The sequence below is a fragment of the Elgaria multicarinata genome, chromosome 3 (assembly GCF_023053635.1).
Source record: "Elgaria multicarinata webbii isolate HBS135686 ecotype San Diego chromosome 3, rElgMul1.1.pri, whole genome shotgun sequence".
In the NCBI taxonomy this organism is placed as follows: Eukaryota; Metazoa; Chordata; class Lepidosauria; order Squamata; family Anguidae; genus Elgaria; species Elgaria multicarinata.
Genome location: NC_086173.1, coordinates 170,973,563 through 170,997,682, shown reverse-complemented (window position 1 = coordinate 170,997,682; position 24,120 = coordinate 170,973,563). Strand labels below are relative to the sequence as shown.

General features: G+C 42.5%; 1 protein-coding gene across 1 annotated transcript in view; it reads left to right on the top strand.

Moving 5' to 3' along the window:
* The first annotated feature begins 5,917 nt into the window (after positions 1-5,917).
* The window catches only part of LOC134395777 (vomeronasal type-2 receptor 26-like), a 35,262-nt gene continuing 17,059 nt past the window's right edge, over positions 5,918-24,120 (top strand). The window contains exon 1 of the mRNA XM_063121939.1: positions 5,918-5,997. Coding sequence (XP_062978009.1) covers positions 5,918-5,997 — 80 coding nt within the window. The remainder of the gene's footprint in view (positions 5,998-24,120) is intronic.

Sequence of the window (24,120 nt, the reverse complement as noted above, 5' to 3'; positions counted from 1 at the left end):
TCCTTTCCATGTGGTCACCCTATTTAAGATAACCCTTGTAAAAATGCTGGTTTTTAAAATATTTAATGTTTTAATGCGTATATTCTACCTCTGCCATAAAAAAAGTCCTCGCCCCAGCATCATAGAATCATAGAATAGCAGAGTTGGAAGGGGCCTACAAGGCCATCGAGTCCAACCCCCTGCTCAATGCAGGGATCCACCCTAAAGCATCCCTGACAGATGGTTGTCCAGCTGCCTCTTGAAGGCCTCTAGGGTGGGAGAGCCCACAACCTCCCTAGGTAACTGATTCCACCGTCGCGCTGCTCTAACAGTTAGGAAGTTTTTCCTGATGTCCAGCCGGAATCTGGCTTCCTTTAACTTGAGCCCGTTATTCCGTGTCCTGCACTCTGGGAGGATCGAGAAGAGATCCTGGCCCTCCTCTGTGTGACAACCTTTTAAGTATTTGAAGAGTGCTATCATGTCTCCCCTCAATCTTCTCTTCTCCAGGCTAAATATGCCCAGTTCTTTCAGTCTCTCTTCATAGGGCTTTGTTTCTAGACCTCTGATCATCCTGGTTGCCCTCTTCTGAACACGCTCCAGCTTGTCTGCGTCCTTCTTGAATTGTGGAGCCCAGAACTGGACGCAATACTCTAGATGAGGCCTAACCAGGGCCGAATAGAGAGGAACCAGTACCTCACGTGATTTGGAAGCTATACTTCTATTAATGCAGCCCAAAATAGCATTTGCCTTTCTTGCAGCCATATTGCACTGTTGGCTCATATTCAGCTTGTGATCTACAACAATTCCAAGATCTTTCTCGTTTGTAGTATTGCTGAGCCAAGTGTCCCCCATCTTGTAACTGTGCATTTGGTTTCTATTCCCTAAATGTAGAACTTGGCATTTATCCCTATTAAATTTCATTCTGTTGTTTTCAGCCCAGCACTCCAGCCTATCAAGATCACTTTGAAGTTTGTTTCTGTCTTCCAGGGTATTAGCTATCCCACCCAATTTTGTGTCATCTGCAAATTTGATCAGCGTTCCCTGCATCTCCTCGTCCAAATCATTAATAAAAATGTTGAAGAGCACTGGGCCCAGGACTGAGCCCTGCGGCACCCCACTCGTTGCCTCTCCCCAGTTTGAGAAGGTTCCATTGATAAGTACTCTTTGAGTCCGATTCTGTAGCCAGCTGTGGATCCACCTAATAGTTGTTCCATCTAGCCCACTTTTAGCTAGTTTGTTAATCAGAATGTCATGTGGTACTTTGTCAAAAGCTTTGCTGAAGTCAAGATATATGACATCCACAGCATTCCCACAATCCACAAGGGAGGTTATCCTATCAAAAAATGAGATCAAATTAGTCTGACAGGATTTATTCCTGACATATCCATGTTGGCTTCTAGTAATCACTGCATTGATTTCAAGGTGTTTACAGATTGACTTCTTTATAATCTGCTCCAGAATTTTCCCAGGGATGGATGTCAGACTGACTGGTCTGTAGTTCCCAGGTTCCTCCTTTTTGCTCTTTTTGAAGATAGGGACAACGTTAGCCCTCCTCCAGTCGTCCGGCACCTCACCCATTTTCCATGATTTTGCAAAGATAATAGACAAAGGTTCTGAGAGTTCTTCTGCTAGCTCCTTCATTACTCTTGGATGCAGTTCATCGGGCCCTGGAGATTTAAATTCATTCAAGGAAATTAGGTGTTCTTTGACCATTTGTTTATCAATCTCAAACTGCAATCCTGCCCCCTCAACTTCTGCTTCACTTTTTCCAGGGGGGTCATAGACCCGCTTTTGGGAGAAGACCGAGGCAAAGTAGGAATTGAGCATTTCAGCCTTTTCTTTGTCATCTATCAATTTGCCATCCTCATTAAGCAGTTGAACCACCATTTCTTTCCTCTGTCTTTTACTACTCACGTATCTGAAGAAAGCCTTTTTATTGCTTTTAGCATCCCTCGCTAATCTCAGCTCATTCACAGCTTTAGCCTTCCTGACGCCATTTCGGCACTTCTGCGCCACTTGTCTGTACTCTTCTTTTGTAGCCCGGCCTTCCTTCCACTTCCTATATGTATCCCTTTTTGTTTTCAGGTCATCTCTAAGCTTTTTGTGGAGCCACATTGGTTCATGTGGGCCTCCCCTCTCTGCATCACTGTGAATGCCTAATATTTTGCTAGATGTGAATAATATTGCATTTCATCTGTAGACAAAGCAAAACACCCCTCTCTTCCTTTCCTCATTAGGTCACATACACATTTGTTTCCCATGTTTTGAACGATAAAACTCAGTTCCCTCTGCTCTACCGCATGGTCCCCGCAGAAGAAACCCAGTATCCGGAGATTATCAAAGTGCTCTTGCATTTCAGATGGGTGTGGATCGGTCTCTTTGTTCCAGACACTAACAACGCGGAGAGGTTCACGAGGATCATGATTCCTCTGCTTCTTAGGAGCGGTATCTGTGTTGCCACCTCACAAATAATCCCAGAAACGACAACAAGCAAAATTTTGCTAAAACAAAGGAAGGTTCCTTCATTTCTCAATTGGAAACAAGTCAACGTATTTCTTTACTATGCTGAGACTCGTTCCTTCACAGATGGGATGTTATTTGTACAATACTATGTTGAGCCTTGGTTGAACCGCCTTGCAGGGAAAGTCTGGGTCACGACAGCTACGTGGGACCTCACTTTGGAGTTGACGTATAACCAGCTTTCTTACAAAAACGTCCATGGAATTTTTTCCTTCTTCATCCAGACAAAGAAGAAAACAAAATATGATGATTTTGCAGAAGTGTTCTCTGCTATGGTGCCATTTGTGAAGAAAGCATTTCATTGTTTTGAGCCAAAGGAAGTGTTGTCTGTGAAAGCTTGGACACGATGCAAAGAGAGAGCGGAACTGGAGACTCCACTACCCCAGGCGATACATGACAGAATCCTCTCTCTAGACAACTACATCATTTACAACACTGTCTGGGCTGTGGCCCGTGCCTTAGACTCTGCTTATTCATCTAGATCCAAGCAGAAGTTACTGGTGGGTGGCGGCCAACGGGAGTCTCAAAGGGTCCAGCCATGGCAGGTATGTTTTTTCTCCCTCACAGGTAACTCAACTGAAGAATACTAACCATTGTACCATTCCAGACCCATTGACTTGGAATCAGTCTCTGAGGCCTTAGTTAGACGGGGCTTTATCCCGTGGCAATCCCCAGGTTCATCCCTGTGCATCTACATGATGCACAGGGGATCCCGGGATCAGGGAGGGATGATCCCTCCCTTGTCCTGGGATCTCACACTCCACTTTAGGCCCAAGACAGTAGAATGTGTGGCTGGGCTCTGCACCCATCAGGGGTGCGGTGGGGGAGCAGGGAATTTTTCTTTTTTTAGAAAAACTTACCTTCTGTGCACGAGCGCTCGTGTGCATCTTCTATCATCTTTTTTAAAAAAACAAAATGGCAGGCATGATGCCTCTCCCTCTGAACAGAGGGGGAGATCTCATATAAAAATATCACGGGACCTTCACCTCTCCATCGCGCTACACCACTAGGTCTAGCTAAAGCCTGAGAATGTTTTAGATGTGTCAGTGAGGAGGAATTGTGCACATTTCTGAGGGAAGCCCACTTATGGAACTCCATGTCCTGGTTCCTCTTTGGGTCCTTTAAAGACACAGCCCAGTGGCCCATTTCCTTCATGGCATGACTTGAGTACAATCTCTTGCTCTCTACATGGGCGTTTCCTTGGGCAGGGGAGAAACCGCTGGTTCTCTTGGGGGGGATCCGCACGTTGCGCCGAGTGCGCTTTTATGCGGTCCCAGTGCACCCCGAAAACTATAGTGTGACTTGCCTGTAAAAGAAACGACGAAGAGCCGTCCATGGCGCCGCTGCCACCGCCGCTGCCGAGGAGAGCTCTCCGCCGCCGAGGAGAGCTCGGCAAAAGAAGGCGGGGTGAAAAGCGGAAGAAGCTCTCCACCCCGCCTTCTTTTGCTGAGCTCTCCTCACCGGCGGAGAGCTCTCCTCGGCGGTGGCCAAAGAATCTATGCCAAAGGAGGGTAATTAACTGAAGCCCCATACAAACAAGATGGAGGGCCTCTTCTGGGTGCCCCAACTGAAGGACGTTAGGTGCAGGATCATCTTCTCCTGTACAATCCACCCCCACACTTAGGTGCTCTGGGAAAAATCTACTACAGCCAGCCAAATCTAGGCTGACAACTGTTGCCCAGCGGACCTTCTCTTCTGCCGCTTCGAGATTATGGTATGGCCTGCCGGGAGAGATTCGTCGCCTTAATAGTCTTGCAGAATTTAAGAAAGCCACAAAGACTCTTCTGGCAGGCCTACCCAGATGTTTTTTAACATGTCCAATTGTTATTTTAATGTACGGTGACCCTATGAAAAGGAGGACAGGGCTCCTGTATCTTTAACAGTTGTATTGAAAAGGAAATTTCAGCAGGTATCACTTGAATATACGGGGAACCTGGTGAGATTCCCTCTTCATCACAACAGTTAAAGCTGCAGGTGCTCTGCCCTCTTTTAAATCTGGTCACTCTAGTATAGCTCCTGCAGCTTTAACTATTGTGATGAAGAGGGAATTTCACCAGGTTCCCCATGTATACAAACGACACCTGCTGAAACTCCCTTTTCTATGCAACTGTTAAAGATACAGGAGCCCTGTCCTCCTTTTCATAGGGTCACCCTTTTTTAATGTTGTATCAGTTTTACATACTTTTATCCAGTTTTATGCATTTTATTGTGATTTTGTATTTAATGTTGTTCCCCGCCTCGATACATATATTTAATAAAAGCCTCCCACTCAGCAGCAAATGTGTCTGATTTTTTTTGTCCTTGTGCTATACGTAGCTTTTGAGTGCCTTTTTTTTTATTAGTGCTATTTCCCACATACCTTATTGTACCATTTAGTTATTGAAATCTCTTATAAATCTTTCCAGTATCTGGCAATAAGAACTCACACTGCTATTAATAGATATCCCACCAGTTCCTTATGTAATAGGTATTAATGTTGGCCATGGGATAAGTTTAGAAGCCCCAGTTCTGGGGATTGAGTTATAGTTGTTCCCATTATGTTCGAAATTTCCAAAAAGACGTGGGCCTTAGCTACACCTAAGGTTTATCCTGGGATAATCCTGGGGTCATCCCTGTTCATGTAAATGACACACAGGATATCCTGGGAGCAGGCAGGGATGACCCCGAAACGATCCCGGGATAAACCTTAGGTCTAGCTAAGGCCTTGGTCCCAAAAACCTGACACCTTTTTACAGGTTGAGTAGATGTTTCAAGTTCTAAGTGTAATCTGAATGAATGTAAACATTTTGTCTTGAATCATAGAATCATAGAATAGCAGAGTTGGAAGGGGCCCTACAAGGCCATTGAGTCCAACCCCCTGCTCATTGCTGAAAAAAACTAAATACCTTAAAGCATCCCTGACAGATGGTTGTCCATTGAATCATAGAATCCTCAAGTGCACCTGCACCTACAATACGAAACTGAGGCTATTGAGATGGGTGTTTCTGAGTGAGTATATATTATTGGGGATCCTAGAATTTTAGCCTTAAGTTTTTTCCTCTAAACACAAAAAAATTAATTACGTTGGTACTAGGAGCACCTTGTCAGGGAGATCATTCCATAACTGGGCACCACCACCAATAAGGCCCTCTCTTTTGTTGCCACCCTCTGAGCTTCCTTTGGAGGAGGCGCCTGGAGGAGGGCCCTGAATGCTAAGCATATTTAACTCCTTCATCTTCAGTTTGTGTGACAAAATGTAATGGTTGGATGTTTTAAATTTTTACCTCACAAAACCAGCTTCTTCATATCAGCTGAGTGAGAAACCTCATCTCTGGTAGGACTAAGATCCCAAGCCTAGTTTCCTATATTCTCAAATACTGCTGTTTGCTCTTTCTAGCTTCACCCTTTCCTGAGAGATCCCCAATTTTACAATACTTCCATGGATGGTGTGTATGTGGCTGAGAACGGAGACCTGGCAGCCGACTTTGACATCCTGAACTGGGTGGTGTTTCCCAATAGGTCTGTCATTAGAGTGAAATTTGGGAGTCTAGAGAGACAGGGAGCCGCTCGCCAAACGTTCTCCATTGACCGGGATGCCATCGTGTGGCCCAAATGGCTCAACCAGGTATGGGGGAAACCAGTGGTTCCATTAAGCAACACTCATTGTTCCCTCCCACTCTGACAAAGACTAAGGGCTCATCTACGCCAAGCAGATATTCCACTATGAAAGTGGTATGAAAGTGGTATAGGAGCATTCCACTGAAACAGGGACAAAACACATGAAATTTCAAAATGAAAAAATAGTTAATATTTTGTATTATATATAGTGGAAAGAGGGTATTTTGATGATGAAAGATTTTTTTTTGCTATTATTATTGCACAACCTGGTTTTCAAAATGGCTACCATTGTCAAGATCAGTCACATGCTAAATGAGGTTACATTTGATTAAGTGTTAGCATTATATTGTACAGTGAATTAAGTGTTGTTTTCATTCTGATAGCAAAGGTAAGGTCCTAAAGCAGCTGCCTACATGTTAAAACATTAGAAACTGTGTTTATTAGCAGATGTATAGCTAATTATGCATATAGTTTTGCTGTCCCATACGTGACATGAAAAAGTGCACTTTTTAGGTTATATATGTTATTTGTAGCATTTAAAATGCAGTAAAGCAGATTTAAAACAAAAGTAATGTTGTCCACAATGAAATGTTTTCTTAATGTTAATGTTGTATTTTAAACAGTTTATACGTCCCTTTATTTATTGTCCCATACATGACACTTATTATGCAGATAATGCACAATGAATGTGTCAACTGAAAATAAAAAGAGCACTAGTGCTGAAAGAATGAAGAAAATGAGACTAAAGAAGAAGATGGAGGATCCAGAATTTCAAAAAAAGGAAAATGAAAGGTTAAAAGAGCTGAGAAGAAAGAAAAATATGTATATGAGTAGCAGAGAGAAGTTGCAGAGGAAGAAGTATGAAAGAGACCGAAAGAGGTTGCAGAGAGCATGCAAGAAAAAAACTAAATACATGTGAAAAAAGTTCCAGTGGAAAAAATATTCCATTTCCTGAAGAGCCAGCAAAGCACGTCACATGGAAGCAGTGGGAAAAGGATGCTGATGGAAGACTAGTGTTAAGCATGAAAGATGGTTGTGCTGGTGAATTACACGAAGATATTGTTTCAAGTTATGAAAACTTTCTGGGTCATGTTCACATAAAAAGAACACAAACAAATGCTTTCTTAAGTGATCCAAAACTGGAAAATGTAAGAGTGCTGCAAATTGATTTTGCTATGTCTTATAGCTGTGAGTATCAGAACAAGATTCAGAGTGCCCTTTGGTCTCGAGCAAGTGTAATGCTTTTCACTGCAACTGTTTTCTTAAATGGATCTTGTAGAACCTTCCTCTTGTGCTCAGATATAACACAGAAGGACAAACACACTGTGTATGTAATGCTGATGAAACTCTATGAGATAATGAGTGAAGAAACTGGTGTTACTCAGGACATCATTTGGAGCGATGGACCTGCATCCGAGTTCAAGAACAAATACATGGTACATGTGCTGAAGCTTCTAGCAAAAAAAAAAAAAAAAATACCAAAGAAAATTCAGTTGGAAATATTTTGCCACCTCACATGGCATAGGAATAGTTGATGGTGTGGGAGGCAATGTGAAAAGGCTTGTACGACAAAAGACCATGAGCCAAGGCAATGTCAGTGTTGTACAGAATGCAGTGGAGTTTGCACAGTTAGCAAATGAACTTGCTCCCTCAACACGCACTCTGTACATTTCCCAGAGTGAAATACATTCCCAAGTAGAGAAAGACAAGCCTTGGGAAGGAACTATCACTGTGCTTGGGATAGCATCATATCACATTGTGCAGGCTAAACCAAATGGTCTAATTTCCTTCAAACACCATGCCCTGGAGAGTGAAGAATCTGCTCCTGTTACTAGGCCTACTTCAAATGTGATACTCAATATAGGTGCTTGGTGAGTTATAATAAGGTGGCCTACCCAGGCAGTGTTATGGAGTTAAAGTGAGCGTAATGGTTCCTGCCAACAAACATCATTATAAGTGGCTCCACACTCCTGATTGTATTACATACTCCTTTAAGGATGTGATTAGGAAGACTGACCCAACAACTGTGGCTTCGAAGTCTCTTCGCTGCACCATGTATACATTTTCAGAATTATTCTAATGTAAAGGAACTTTTCAAATATCTATGCTTAAACACTCTAACTACATTATTTGTTGATGCTAGTGTCTTAAATCAACTAATAATTCATATTTAGTAGTCCTAAGTGAGGGGGCGGAGCCAGCGTGCCAATGGAGCAGTAGGGAAAATCGTTCCTGCCGGTCAGTAGGTTTTAAAAATCTTATCATCTAAAGTATCTGGGCTGGAAATGGTGAAGAATGGTGAAGAATGTGTAGGAAGCTTTGTGCTGCAGTTGGGGATTTAAAGAATAAAGCATTTTGCTGTGTAATGGACATTTAAACGGCAAGTAAGGGGGCAGTGGAGAGGAAGTTCTTGTCAAGAACTTTTAAGAGCGGTTTCATAAGAACTCTCCCGGACGGAGTGCTTATCTCAAAAGGGAATTTTAATTGAAGAAGCCAGCGTCTGGAGAGAATGATTGATAGCTACCCCTTCTTCAACAATCAGTAATTACTGTTAAACACGGCAATAATCCCCTTCTGAGCTTGGCAACTGTTTGGTTTAAAAGCAAAACTAACTAACAGCAGCTGTAATTGAAGGAATATATGCCACCTAAGAAGGATCTTCCGGTGAAACCGAAATGGTATAGATTACACGCTTCTAACAATACGGCCAAGAGACTGCAAAAATTAGCTGAATTAGAAGGAGAGGACAAACAAAAAGATAATAAACAAGAAGAACCGAAAAAAGCTACTAAAGAGCTTAAGATGGCTGCCAAAGTTGGCTTGGAGCCAGCAGGGCAAGAAGTTACGATGGAACAAATCTCAGCTCTCTTAAAGGGAGTTAAAGATGCGATCTTTATGAAAATTGAAACGGAAGTTGGTAAAACAAACAAGCGTGTGGATGATCTGGCTGCAGAAATGGCTATAAGAGACAAGCAATTAGGCTTTTTGAAGACAGAAGTTGACCAGATGAGAAATCAAGTTAAAGAAATTAAAAAGATCCAGGATGAGCAAGAGGTAAAATTTAACGATCATGATAAGAGACTGCTTTCTTTGGAAGACAACTCTAGAAGGTCAAATCTGTGCGTTCATAATATGGTGGAAAAGAAAGGGGAGGACCTTAGGAAGAATATCCCAAGCTGGTTCAAAGAACTAGTCTCAATCCTGCAATTAAGGGAAGAAGACGTGGAGCGCGTTTACAGGGTTGGTGGCTTTAGAAGCGGCTCAACTCCCAGAGATGTTTTGGTGAAATTTTCAAATTATTACAAGAAAGAGCAATTGATGAGGGAGCTAAGAGCATTGGGAGAGCTGAAGTTTCAAGGAGCTCCAGTGCAGGTCTTTAATGATCTGTGTCAACAAACTTTGGAATGGAGATGCAGTGTTAAGTCTATAACAGGGGAATTGAAGAAGAGGAAGATCCCCTATGCCTGGGGGTATCCAGTTTTTCTGCGTTTCTCATATAAGGAGAAAAATCATAAGTTTTTTTCTTTTCAGCAAGGCATGGAGAGCTTAGGTTTGGGTCCACAAGAAGAAGTTGGTGGTGACGCAAAGAGTGATGAGGAGAAAGAAAGAGGCGCAGTAGGGGGTGGGGTGTAAAGTGGATAATATGGTGATGATAAGTAGTATAATTATATTAGATCCTGCTGGCTCTGTGTTCCTGGCTTGCCTCCCCCCCAAGGGTTAAATAATGGCCGGAGTGTTAGACTCCCGGGGAAGTATTGGGGGGAAAAGATATGGGAGGGAGGGTAGGGGGAGGCAAAGGGGAAGTGGGGTGGGGGGGAAAGGGTATGTTTGGGGTGCTGTGTTTTTATGTATGTAAGTTAGGTTTTTGACACATATGGGATCGGAAAGAAGATCAAAGAACTGAATATGGATAAGAAGATAAGAATCTCAATGCTTAATGTTAAAGGTCTGGGGGCAGTCGTGAAAAGGAAAGGGATTGAACAATTGTTAAATAGGGATGGTTCTGACATCATTTTTCTGCAAGAAACGCATCAATCTAACGAAGAGACTAATGCTATTCGCTTGAAATGGTCAGTTTATTATGAAAAGTCATTGGGGACGTCAAAAAAAAATGGGGTAGCCATTTTGATTTCAAAAAGAAGTGGGTTTATGTTGGAGAATATTAAAAAGGATGGGAATGGGAGATATCTCTTGATTAAGGGTCAAATTGAAGGGAAAATGTATACTTTGATTAATGTTTATGCACCAAATAATAAACAAAAATAATTTTATGAAGAGGTATTAAGAGAGATAGAAGAATTCAAGGAGGGGTATGTTATTTTGGCTGGAGACTTTAATATGGTTATGGACAATAGAGTAGATAGGTCAAATCCCTCTAAGGTAGAAAAGAGAAACAATGTTACTATTTTAAATAAATTAATTAAAGAAAAGGATTTTGTTGATTGTTGGAGAGTTCTTAGAGGGGCAAACCCGGGATTTACGTTTTACTCTCCAGTCCATCATACATATTCTAGGATTGATCATATTTTTGTATCTAGAGAGTTTGTAACTAAGATATGCAGAATGGAATTAGGGGTAATTAAGGAAACGGATCATGCATTGGTAAGTTTAGATTTTGCAGTTAGTAAGGATTACAAAGAAGCATTAAGGTGGAGATTGAATACTAAGATATTTAAGCATAATAAAGTAATTGAGAAAATGCAAAAGGAATTGTCAGAAACATGGGAAATAAATGAAAAGGGGGAAACAAGAACCGCAGTGGTCTGGGATACCATGAAGGCTGTGTTTAGGGGGATTTGTATTAGGGAAACGTGTAACCTAAAAAGACAACAGGAGGCAAGGCAGGTTACTTTAGAGAAAGAGATAATAAAGTTGGAAAAAGAATATTGGCAAACTAAGAATAAACATAAGTTAATAGAATTACAGGCAAAGAAAAGGGAATTAGATAATATAAATTTAGAAGAGGTTTAGAGGAATTTAATTTATATGAAAAGGGAATACTTTCAAAATAGTAATAAGAACTCGAAGATGCTTGCCAAACTCACACAAAAGGAAAAAGCTAAAAATGGGATAGGGCCAGTAAAAAATAAGCAAGGTAATTATTGTCATATGATGAAGGATAAGATTAAAAAAAATTCAGGAATTTTTTGAAGATTTATATAAGGAAAAAGATACCCAAAGGAAGAGGATGGAAGTGTATGTGGATAATTTTTTGAAGAAAGGATTAGAAAAAGAACATAAGGAAATAATGGACAAAAATATATTGCAAAGTGAAATAGAGGAGGTCATAGACCAGCTTAAAGTAGGGAAATCACCGGGAGCAGATGGTCTAGGACCAGAGTTCTATAAAAAATTTAAAACATTAATAGTGCCAAAGTTATTGAAATTATATAATGTAATAATGGAAGGGGAGAAGATCCCAGAAACATGGGAGCATTCTATAATAATTTTAATTCCGAAGCCGGATAAGGATTTGACTCTCCCTGATTCATATAGACCAATTTCGTTAATAAATCAAGATGCAAAAAATTTTCAACTATTTTAGCTAAAAGGCTAAATAAATTTATAGCTAAGTATGTAGGGGAAGACCAATGTGGTTTTATAGCAGGAAGACAGATGCACACTTTAGTAGGTAGAGTTTTGAATGTAATTCAGGGGATAAGAAAGTCAAAGATTAAAGCGGGTATTTTAGCGTTAGATATTTTCAAGGCTTTTGATTGTGTGAGTTGGCAAGCTTTAAAGTTGGTTTTAAATAAAATGGGATTTGGTAATAAATTTAGAGCAATAATAGAGCAGTTATATTCCCAAAACACAGCCGTAGTGGTAGTAAATGATGGAAGTACGGATAAGATACGACTAGCCAGAGGGACAAGACAAGGATGCCCACTCTCGCCATTCCTGTTTGTATTGGTGATGGAATTGTTGGCAAATGCAATAAGAGAAGATGGGGAGATAGAGGGGATAGGTAACAGTAATAAAATAAAGTTGAATATGTTTGCAGATGACACGTTAATAACTATTAGAGATCCTATAGGAAAAATGGAAAGAATTAAACAGCAGTTGAAAGAATTTGAAGAAGTTACGGGATTAAGAATAAATTGGGCAAAATCGGAATTGATGCTATTTAATTACACTAAAAAGGAAGAAAAGGAGTGGGAAGGGAAGGTTTCAGATTTGAAAAGTAAAGAAAAATTAAATATTTGGGTATTAAGATTACTAAAAATTTAGAAGATTTGGAAAGTGAGAATTTAAATGGATTGAAAAAAGAGATAGTAGAAAAGTTAAAGAAGTATAAGAGACTGAACCTTTCATGGTTTGGAAGAATAGTGTTAATAAAGATGAAAATTTTACCTAAGGTTAATTTTATCTTTAGGATGCTACCAATAAGAATTTCAGATTTAGAGTTAAAAAGTTGGCAGAATCTTATAAATAATTATTGTAATGCTGAGAAGAAATCAAGGATTAATAAAAGTAAATGGTATTTAAGCCAAAGAAAGGGAGGATTGGGTCTCCCAAACCTTAAGTCTTATTATCTAGCAAACAGGTTAAGACATATTGTTGAAGCAATTTTAGGGGTAGGGGATTTAGATTGGATGGAGGAAAAAACAACAGGTAATATAGAATTAAAATTGCAGAATGTATTCTTTAAGGAAAAAGGGAAAGGAAAATGGGTGAATGATTTAGATAATCAGTTTTTGAAGTTCCATTGGGAACTTTGGAACAAATATAAAAAGGAATTGCTTTCAAGCAGCTCCTCCTTAACACCGGTGATAATGTTAAAGAATTTTCCTGAAGATCTAAAGAATAGATTAAGTAAAGTTTTAATAGAAAAAAATAAAATGAAATTAAGAGAATGGCTAAGAGGGATGAATACAAGAGAGAGGTTGGAGGAGGTTTTAAAAGATATAAAATTAATGTGGTTAAATTATGGGCAATTGGAACAATGGACTAAAAATTGGGTAAGAGAAAATGGAGAGTGTGGAGAGATGACGAAATTTGAGAAATTAATTGAAAAAAAAAGAAATCGATAAGGGACAAAATATAGGGACAAAAGGGTTAATGAGTCAATTATATATTATATTAGTTGAGAAAGGATTGTCGGATAGTGTAGGGAAAGTGGTTTGGGAGACTGATTTGAAGATACAGATAGGACAGCAGAGTTGGGAAGGACTATGAAGACAGAGAGTGTTGAGAAATATGTCAGTAAGAATAAAGGAGAATTACTATAAACTTGTATGGAGGTCGTATTTAACTCCGGTTAGATTAAATAAGATTAATAATCAGCATTCAGCAGATTGTTGGAGGGGTTGTGGTGAAAAAGGAACGTATTTACATATGTGGTGGGATTGTAAATATGTGCAAAAGTTGTGGAAGATGGTGTTCTTTGAGATTGAGCAGATTGTGGGATTTAAAGTAGAGGATACACCAAGGATTGCATTACTCTCACTGCAAGAAGATCTTAAATGTAGTAAAGAAACTAAAGAACTGATAACGAATCTGCTGATGGCTGCGAGGTTAATCGTAGCTAGGAACTGGAAGATGCAAGGAGACTATTGTATTGAAGAATGGTATAAAGAAGTGTGGGATATTGCTATAAATGATAAATTGACATGTAATATTAAAATGAAAAGAGGTATAGTAAAAACGAATGATTTTGAGGGAATATGGATAAAGTTCCTAGAGTTTGTGTTTTCTAAGGGAAGCGGGAAACCACCAACAGAAGAAACTATGAGTTTTTGGAAACAGGAATGAGATCCCGAGGTGCGGGGAGCACTGTTATGTTGAGTATGAATATGTTTAATAGATTAAGTATGAATATATGATATTAAGGCAATTTTATGTTTATGTATCATGTTGTTGTTTTGTTGTTGTTGTTGTTGTTGTTGTTGTTGGAAAAAAAAAGTAGTCCTAAGTGAGTTATTTATATTGTAGTGCAGACAGTGTCCCATACGTGACAGAGAATGTCCCATACGTGACATCAAAAAAACATTTTTTTGACTGAGCTAAAATGTAAAAATTAAGTCTAACATGGATATAAATGTGAGGTGATATCTCAGGAATAATCAGAAAAAAGTTGAATTAGTTTCAAGTTCACAGTTCACAGAAATGTTTAATTGAAGATAACCACGTGCACTAAGATGGAAATTCTTGTGTCCCAACTTTTTTCTAAGATAATTGTTTCTTGCTGAATTTAAAGTTACTAACCCTGTTCTGCTAGTAATGACCATTGTATTCATATGCTGCAAAATAAATCGTTTCACTTTAAACATTAGTAGTATATGCAAAAGATTCTTTGTCCTGAACTTGAGTATAAATGTCCCATACGTGACAATATATAAAGGCAGGAGCCACACGACTACTTTATAGTGGTATTGAAGTGTACTGACAACTGTTGGGGCCCATCGACACATACCATATACTGCTTTCATACCGCTTTCGTAGCGTTAGATCCTGCTTGGTGTAGATGTGTCAATGGGCCCCAACAGTTGTCAGTGCACTTCAATACCGCTATAAAGCAGTAGTGTGGCTCCTGCCTTTTATATACCACTTTCATACCGCTTTCATAGTGGAATATCCTGCTTGGTGTAGATGAGCCCTCAGTTCCCTGGGGCCAGGAGGAGGATTTCTGAGCCTGGGCGTCCTGTCCAATAAACTCCTGGAAAGACGCCTCCTTGACTACTGGAGAGTCCTAAAAAAAATTCTCCCCTGCTGCCTGTTTTCGCTAGTGTACTTCTCCTTCCTTTTCAGCCTCCAAGTCCAATTCATTTATTTATTACATTTTTATACCGCCTTATAGCCAAAGCTCTCTGGGCGGTCCTTGTAGGCCCCTTCCAGTTCTGCTATTCTATGATTCTATGATACTATGTTTGTTGACACTCTCAAAGAATTCTAATAGATAGTGAGACAGGATTGCCTTTGTGGAAGCTGTGTTGATTCTGTTGCTCTTGTTCTATTATTGCGAGCCACCAAAAGTTTATAAACTCATGAAGTGACCCTTCCACACACATGTTTATGACTCCCTTCTGTAGATGAATGACTCCTACCACCTTTGGTTTAATGCTCCTTCTCTTTATGGTTAGAGCCTGCCCCATTCAAGGTGCTCCGACAGCTGTGGCCCTGGGTACGTCAAGGTGGCTACAGAAGGCGAGCCAATTTGCTGCTATGTCTGTGCTCCCTGTGCAGAAGGGACAATCTCCACTCAGAAAGGTAGGTGACCCCAGAAGAAAGGGTGTTCCTTAGGGAAGAGGGCAAAGATTCTCCTAGAGACGTTTGGTGAAGGACTTTTTTTTTTAAAAAAAAAATATCCGGATCCTTTCTAGTTTGTTAGATGTGTAACATCCATAATGAATTTCACAAAGTTGTTACAAATATGTCTTGGAGGATGGATGCTGTGTGTCGAGGCGGGAAAGCCGTGAATGCCTTCTGCAACACATCCTTTATGCATGTGTCATGGTTCCACCTGTGACCTGGACCCCCTGCGTAACTCTTTAAAAATATTTTGCCTCCTTAAGAGTCTCACCTTCTCCTTCCTAGTAATGTGGGGTTCAGGGGCGAGTGACACGGCAGACACCTGAGGTTTAACACAACACTTTGCTAGTAAACAACCAAATTACAAGTGAAGTCCAGATCATATATGTTGAAAAGTATTGGTCCCAATATAGATCCTTGTGGGACCCCACTGGTTGACATCCCACCTTTGGGAGAAGTTACCAATGGTGGGATGGAGAAGAGAAGATTGAGGGGAGACATGATAGCACTCTTCAAATACTTCAAAGGTTGTCACACAGAGGAGGGCCAGGATCTCTTCTCGATCCTCCCAGAGCGCAGGACACGGAATAACGGGCTCAAGTGACAGGAAGCCAGATTCTGGCTGGACATCAGGAAAAACGTCACGACTGTTAGAGCAGTAAGACAATGGAACCAGTGATCTAGGGAGGTTGCGGGCTCTCCCACAGTAGAGGCCTTCAAGAGGCAGCTGGACAACCATCTGTCAAGGATGCTTTAGGGTGGATTCCTGCATTGAGAAGGGGGTTGGACTCGATGGCCTTGTAGTCTCCCAACGGTCCAGCCAGGCTGTGCACTTGTACCCTGTGGCTGGGAGTAGGGCAACAGCTTGTGGCTTGGTTGCGTCCAGTGACACTTGTTTTTTTTTAAAAAAACTCCACCAGCAGCTGCCTCTGCCTGCACCAAAACTAGACTCTGAGGCCATAGCTAGACCTAAGGTTTATCCCTGGATCATCCAGGGGCCAAACCTGTTCATCTAGATGACACACAGTGGATCCAGTGCTCAGGCAGAGGCTACCCCTGGCTGATCCCAGGAGAAACCTAAGGTCTAGCTATGGCCTAGGTATCTTCCATCCACTGTCATTGGGCTTTTCTGGCTGTCACCCTGAAAAATGTGTTTGATGAAATGTGATTGAATACCCACTACTATGAATGCAATATTAACATTAGTTACATTGATGTCATTTCCCTACTTTTCAGATGCAGATGATTGTACCAGGTGCCCAGAAGATCAGCATCCAGACAAGAACCAAGCTCAATGTGTCCCCAAGACTATAACTTTCCTTTCCTATGCAGAATATCTGGGGATCATCCTGGCTTCCATTGCCCTGTTCTTGTCCTTAACCACCGTCTATGTGTTAGGAATCTTCATTAAGTTCCTAGAAACTCCCATAGTCAAAGCCAACAACCGGGACCTCTCCTACATCCTCCTCGTCTCCCTCCTGCTTTCCTTCTTATCCTCCTTCCTCTTCATCGGCCGGCCAAGGAAAGCCACCTGCCTTCTCCGACAAACTACCTTCAGCATCATCTTCTCGGTTGCCGTCTCTTCTGTGTTGGCCAAAACCATCACTGTGGTGTTGGCCTTCCTGGCCACTAAGCCAGGGAACAGGGTGAGAAGTTGGTTGGGGAAGAGTTTGGCCAACTCCATTGTCATTTCCTGTTCCAGTGTCCAAGTTGTCATCTGCACCATCTGGTTGGGAACTTTCCCACCATTCCCAGATTCTGACATGCACTCCCAAGCTACAAAGATCCTACTGCAATGCAACGAAGGGTCTGTTGCTATGTTTTACACTAGCTTTAGCTACATGGGCTTCCTGGCTGCCATCTGCTTCATGGTGGCTTTCCTGGCCAGGAAGCTACCTGGGTCCTTCAATGAAGCCAAGCTGATCACCTTCAGCATGCTGGTCTTCTGCAGCATCTGGGTCTCCTTTGTGCCCACCTACCTGAGCACCAAGGGGAAATACATGGTGGCCGTGCAGGTCTTCTCCATCTTGGCCTCCAGTGCTGGTCTACTGGGCTGCATCTTTCTTCCCAAGAGCTACATTATTGTACTAAGGCCTGATCTGAATACAAAGGAGCATCTCATGATGAAAACTAAAGACGGCATATGATTCTTTTTTATTTAATATTACATTCATATTCTGCTTCCCTCCCCCCTCCTTTTCTGTCTTGGGAATCTATGGCAATAGTAATTAACCAGCAATTTCTTCCAGAGGGGACCAAGGATTACTATTAGAACTATTCAGGGCTTTGCTAGACCTACGAGATAATCCGGTCCGGAGTAGGGGCGATGGCGTTCTTCAGCTGGCGTGCACCGTTGCCCTTTTCCAGACGTAACACGCGATGGGGCAAGGGAAAGCCTCGTTGCATCTGGCATCTTTCCCCCCCCTTAAAGGTTCATGTGTGCAGGAGCGCACCACCAAAAACGTAGTTGTTGTTTTTAAAAAGGGTCCTCTGCATCCTTTTCCCCTGATTCCCCCCACAGTACCTGATGCCCCCTGCCTGCTTGCTCGTCCCCCCCATCCGCCATGCCCTGTCGCCATCCTTCTTTCCCTCACCCCATCCACCAGGCCCTGTCCCTGTCCTTCTTCCCCCCACCCCATCCACCAGGCCCTGTCCCTGTCCTTCTTCCTCCCGTCCACCAGGCCCTGTCCCCGTCCTTCTTCCCCCCCTGTCCGCCAGGCCCTGTACACGTCCTTCTTCCCCTCATCTGCCATGCCCGTCTCTGCTCATTATGCCCGCTTGTCATGCCTGCCCCCTGCCTGCTTGTCATGTCTGATGCCCCCTCCACCCCTTGTCCATCATTCCCCCCCCCAGCCTGATGGGCACAGTGCTCCTATGAGTGCTGTGCCCAGTCCGTGGCTTCTCACAGCTACTCACGAGTAAGTGAGCAGCTAGGAAAAGCCACGGACCCTGCTAGACATTCTGCAGCCCCGGCCTCAGCCCCATTTTCCGGGGCTGCGGAAAAGCCGGGCCATAACCGCATCCGGTTATCCTGGCTTAAGGGATAACTCCAGGCTAAACATGCCCAGTTCTTTCAGTCTAATTTCTGACCTCCCCTGGCTGGGCCTTACACAGAATTTTAAGGATACACGGAACAGATGTACATAGCATGCCCAGAGTGCTGAGAGTGGCAAATTCAAAAGCAAGTACGCTGCTTTTCAAAACCCAAATTCAGTCATCAAAAAACCTGCTGGTTTTCAAGGCCAGATGACTCCACAGAGCCGGGAAATTGGAAACGAAAAATGATGCCTTTTCTGCTGTGCCCCGTGATCAGTTGTAATGTTGTGCCATGCCACAAATTGTGGTTGCTTACAATTTACCGTGCATACACCCACACTTTTCCTGGGTCTTTCAGTCCCACATCCAGATTGGGAGCACACCATTCATGTGAAAGTTGAGGCGAGCCACAGGGTCACGCTTTTCTAACTATCTTTCCAGGAAGGGGTGGTGGTGATAAAATTTGTCAGAGGAGCTGTCCCTGTGTTTAAAGGGCAGGGCTCTGAATGCTGATGTTGCGGGCTCAGGGCAAAACATTTGCAAGCCTCTCTTAAATTATGTTAAATTATGGAAATCACTGCCACAAGATGTAGTGATGGCCACCAATTTGGATGGCTTGAAAAGGGGGCTGGATAAATTCCTGAAGAAGGCGAAGGCTATCCATGGCTCCTAGCCCTGATGGTTGTGTGCTACATCCAGTATTTGAGGTAACAAGCCTGCGTGCACCTGTTCCTGGATAGGAATAGCATAGCTGCGGTCATTCATGCACTGGTAACTTCATGATTAGACTATTGTAATGCGCTCTAATAGAGCATGTTCAGAAGAGGGCAAGGAGGATGAAGAGAAACTGAAAGAACTGGGCATGTTTAGTCTGGGGAAGAGAAGATTGAAGGGAGACATGACAGCACTCTTCAAATACTTGAAAGGTTGTCACACAGAGGAGGGCCAGGATCTCTTCTTGATCATTCCAGAGTGCAGGACACGGAATAACGGTCTGAAGTGACAGGAAGCCAGATTCTGGCTGGACAGCTGGAAAAACTTTGTGATGGTTAGAGCAGCATGACAATGGAACCAGTTACCTAGGGAGGTCGTGGCCTCTCCCATACTAGAGGCCTTCAAGAGGCAGCTGGACAACCATCTGTCAGGGATGCTTTAGGGTGGATTCCTGCATTGAGCAGGGGGTTGGACTCGATGGCCTTATAGGCCCCTTCCAACTTTGCTATTCTATGTTTCTAAGTGGGGCTACCCATGTGTGTGGTTCAGAAGCTGCAACATATGCAGAACACAGCAGCTAGTATGCTCACTGTGATAAGTAGCTATGCTCAAATAACACCTGTGTCAAAAGAATTGCACTGGCTGCCTGTTAGCTACTGAGCCACGTAACAAGGCTATGTTGTTATCCTATAAAGCCCTAAACAACTTGAGACCAGGATACCTAGCAGTATGTCTTCCCTTATATGCACCCGGATGACAGTTATGATCCTCAGAGGAGGCCCTGCTGGCCAATCCGAAATGAATGGAATGTCACCATGAAGATTTTCCGCAGTCAGGGCCTTCTCTGTAGTGGCACCCACCCTCTGGAGAACCCTCCCTCGTGTGGTTCGGAAAGCGGAAAATGTCACATCCTTTAAACACCTCATGAAAACATACCTTTTCACCCAGGCTTTCCCTGGATTTTAACTAAGTTGGTTTTATATTGCCCTTTTTTAAATAATAATAATAATTTTTTTAAAAAATTTATCTGACACTGTTATATTTTATGGTTTTACTTGTGCACTGCTAGAGAGCCTTGGCTAACGAGCAGTGTAAAGATGAAATAAATAAAAAAGTTAGTAAATAAATAATAAATAAAAAAACCAAGTTTCCATAGACATACTGCCTCTGTCTCCCCTCAGTCTTCTCTTCTCAAGACTAAACATGCCCAGTTCTTTCATTCTCTCCTCATAGGACTTTGTTTCTAGACCCCTGATCATCCTGGTTGCCCTCCTCTGAACACGCTCCAGCTTGTCTGCGTCCTTCTTGAATTGTGGAGCCCAGAACTGGATGCAATACTCTAGATGAGGCCTAACCAGGGTCCAATAGAAGGCAACCAGTACCTCACACAATTTGGAAGCTATACTTCTATTAATGCAGCCCAAAATAGCATTGGCTTTTTTTGCAGCTACATCACACTGTTGGCTCATGTTCAGCTTGTGATCTACAACAATTCCAAGATCCTTCTCATTTGTAGTATTGCTGAGCCAAGTATCCCCCATCTTGTAACCGTGCATTTGGTTTCTATTTCCTAAATGTAGAACTTTGCATTTATCCCTATTAAATTTCATCCTGTTGTTTTCAGCCCAGCACTCCAGCCTATCAAGATCACTTTGTTAGCATAAGTGACTCCATTTTGGGAAGAAACTATGAAGTAGCCATTATGTAGCAAGCGAGGTGCCATGTACCCAAGGGTGTCGCCTTGTGTCTGCCTTATCTACCAAAAACAGGAGCCTCTGTCTCCAACACGAACGTTAGTTTACAGTTGAGCAACGAGATTGTTTAGCAAGGATTAAGAAGACCGTTATGCCCCAGTGTTATGTTCTGATTGGTTCATGCTGTTACTAGGCACTGCCCTTTGCAGGCTACAAATGCTATACCGAATTCCCTGTTTCTTTGTCTGACTGCTCGCCTTTCAAGAAACCAGACCTTGATTAATCAATAAAAGTGCTTTTGAACCCTCTGTTGCTGAAGTGTGGAGTCGTGCTTAGGGGCTGATTGGATCCCGTCCCTGGGGCGAAGAACTTGTCTAACCACCTTGAAGTTTATTTCTGTCTTCCAGGGTATTAGCCAGCCAACCCAATTTTGTGTCATCTGCAAATTTGATAAGCGTTTCCTGCACCTCCTTGTCCAAATCATTAATAAAATTGTTGAAGAGCACTGGGCCCAGGACTGAGCCCTGCGGTACCCCACTCGTTGCATCTCCCCAGTTTGAGAAGGTACCGTTGATAAGCATACTTTGAGTCCGATTTTGTAGCCATCGGTGGATCCACCTAATAGTTGTTCCATCTAGCCCACTTTTAGCTACTTTGCTAATGAGAATATCATGGGGCACTTTGTCGAAAGCTTTGCTGAAGTAAAGATATATTATGCTGACAGCATTCCCACCGTCCACAAGGGAGGTTACCTGATCAAAAAGTGAGGTCAGATTAATCTGGCAGGATTTGTTCTTGAAAAATTTATCTATAGATATAAAAGCCCAGAGGCCTCCTCCAAGCCACTTATGCAAATAGGAGAGAAGGCAGAGGCAGTAGATTGGCTTACTGGTTGGTGATGTCACAGTGGCATTGCCCACCAGTAGGTGAATCCACTGCCTCTGCCTTCTCTCCTATTTGCATGTTCTCTCCAACTTGAACTTATAGGCCAATCCACTGCCTCTGCCTTCTCTCCTATTTGCATGTTTAAAAATTCTGAGCTCACAGGGCCTTCTATGGAAGTGCCCAGAAAAACAACTGCCATCTACCAAGAAAAACAACTGCCATCTAGGGAAGTTCCAAGATAGAAGGCCAGAGGGCGCCTCCAAGCCACTTCTAGGTTTTGCCCTCTGGTGCCATCTAGGGACATTTCTCGGAACTGCGGCCTTCTAGGGAAGTTCCAAGTTTCGAAGAAAGATAACTGCCAGGAGCTTCCGGCCTAGCAGAGGGGCCAAAACCCACTAACCTCCTCACCAGACTGCTCCTCTACACCTGTCGTATGTCGGGCTTTTTTGCTAGTTGTTTTATATTGTACTAGCAAAAAAGCCCATCACACGACAGGTGTATTTATTTTGTTAGCACTTCTTTTAGCCAGTTCCCTCATTGCTGCATCTTCCACAACAGTTTGTTTACATTTGGGGGGCATTTTCACTATTTTCTAATCGTGAGGAGGAGCAGTCTGGTGAAGAAGTTTGTGGGTTTTGGCCCCTCTGCTAGGCCGTAATCTCCTGGCAATTATCTTTCTCGGAGCTTGGAACTTCCCTAGAAGGCCACAGTTCCGAGGAACATCCCTAGATGGCACCAGAGGGCAAAAACTATTTCTCGGAACGTGGAACTTCCCTAGAAGACCACAGTTCCGAGGAACATCCCTAGATGGCACCAGAGGGCAAAAACTATTTCTCGGAACTTGGAACTTCCCTAGAAGACCACAGTTCTGAGAAACGTCCCTAGATGGCACCAGAAGGCAAAAATTATAACTGGCTTGGAGGAGCAGTCTGGGTATATATATATATATATATATAGTATGCTTTTATCTGTACGCCGCTCTGAGATCTTAATGATATAGGGTGGGATATAAATGTTTTAAATAAATCAATAATAAATCAATCAATGCTGGCTTCTAGTAATAACTGCACTGTTTTCAAGGTGCTTACAGATTGACTTGATCTCGGTTCATACAAAAGGGCTTTATCTGTCAAACTTAGGCCAAGCTCTACCCCTGGCCCCTGGCTCCTGGCCAAAATGAAGAGTATGGAATTGCATCAGTGAGGTCTTGCAAACATGGTTTTTCCCCCTCCTCTGTGTGGAGTCACACAGAGATTTCATGATGCTGCACCGTTGACTCTTTTTTCTCCTTATAATTATGAAAATCATAGTGATTGTTTCTGCTTCTCACCAAAGATCAAGGGATTTTTTCTAAATGATGGCCTTGGAGACCCATAACACACACATTGAATTACGGAGGAACATGAGGTGATGTGTTTCATCACTTTCAGACTGAAAGGACTGGTGCATAATTGCCTCCTGTGCCACAGTGGAGTTTAGAAGGAGGTTTAGGGCAGGTCTTTGGATGTCAGGTTTGCATCCTATCAACCTCTTCAGACGTCAAGCCTTGGCTGGCTGGGTCCTATGTCTATGAGGAAACCTACTGAAGTCTTGTAGGAGGGCTTGACTTCTTCTGATTAGCTGGGCAGGGAGTTGAAAAAGCAGCAGTCACTAGGGAGATGACTGTACCAGCCATACACAGAATGATCCTGTGTCTTGTTCTGCTGCTACTTCTTGCAGTGTATGGGATGCACAAGGCAAAATGCCCCTTGGCTTTGCTCAGGGAGCATACGGAACCATTAAATTATTACAGGCCAGGAGACCACCTGATTGGTGGAGACACCTCTACAACAATTGCTATGTTTCAGCTGCCCACCTTTGAGGAGTCCCCTTCTGGCAGATTTTACTGGTGAGATATTGAGCTTCATCACACTAGCAATCACTGCGAATTGCTTGCAAAGGACTCCAAAGTTTTCCAATTTATAATCTGCTTTTATTGTGAAGCTCTCCCATGCATCCTGCTTTAATTGCACTTCTTAGCCAAAAGAAGTGAAATATTTTGGTATGCAGGAAGTACGGTTCTTCCGGTCATGCGAAAGCACATTGCTCAAACTGCAACATATACAGCGGGTGTTTTAATTGCCAATTCAAATCCTTCCTCCTCCTGCTTCCCCCATCTTAACTCGTCCATTTACACTTCCAAAGAAATGTGGGAAATGCACCCTCTTTGCCAGCAGCACCCTCATTTTTAATGATTAAAAAAGATCAAAATTGGCACAGCGGTAGGCCTTAAAAAAAGCTTTCAGCATGCTGAATTCAAAGCAGATTGGGTCATCCATTGATTTTTAATTATTTTTTTTACATTTCCTCCCTCAAATCCATTGAAGCTTATAGTCTACTAGTGCAGAGGAACGTAGGATCACATTTCCATTCCTTTGGACATCCAAAGCTGTGCATCTTCAGTGGG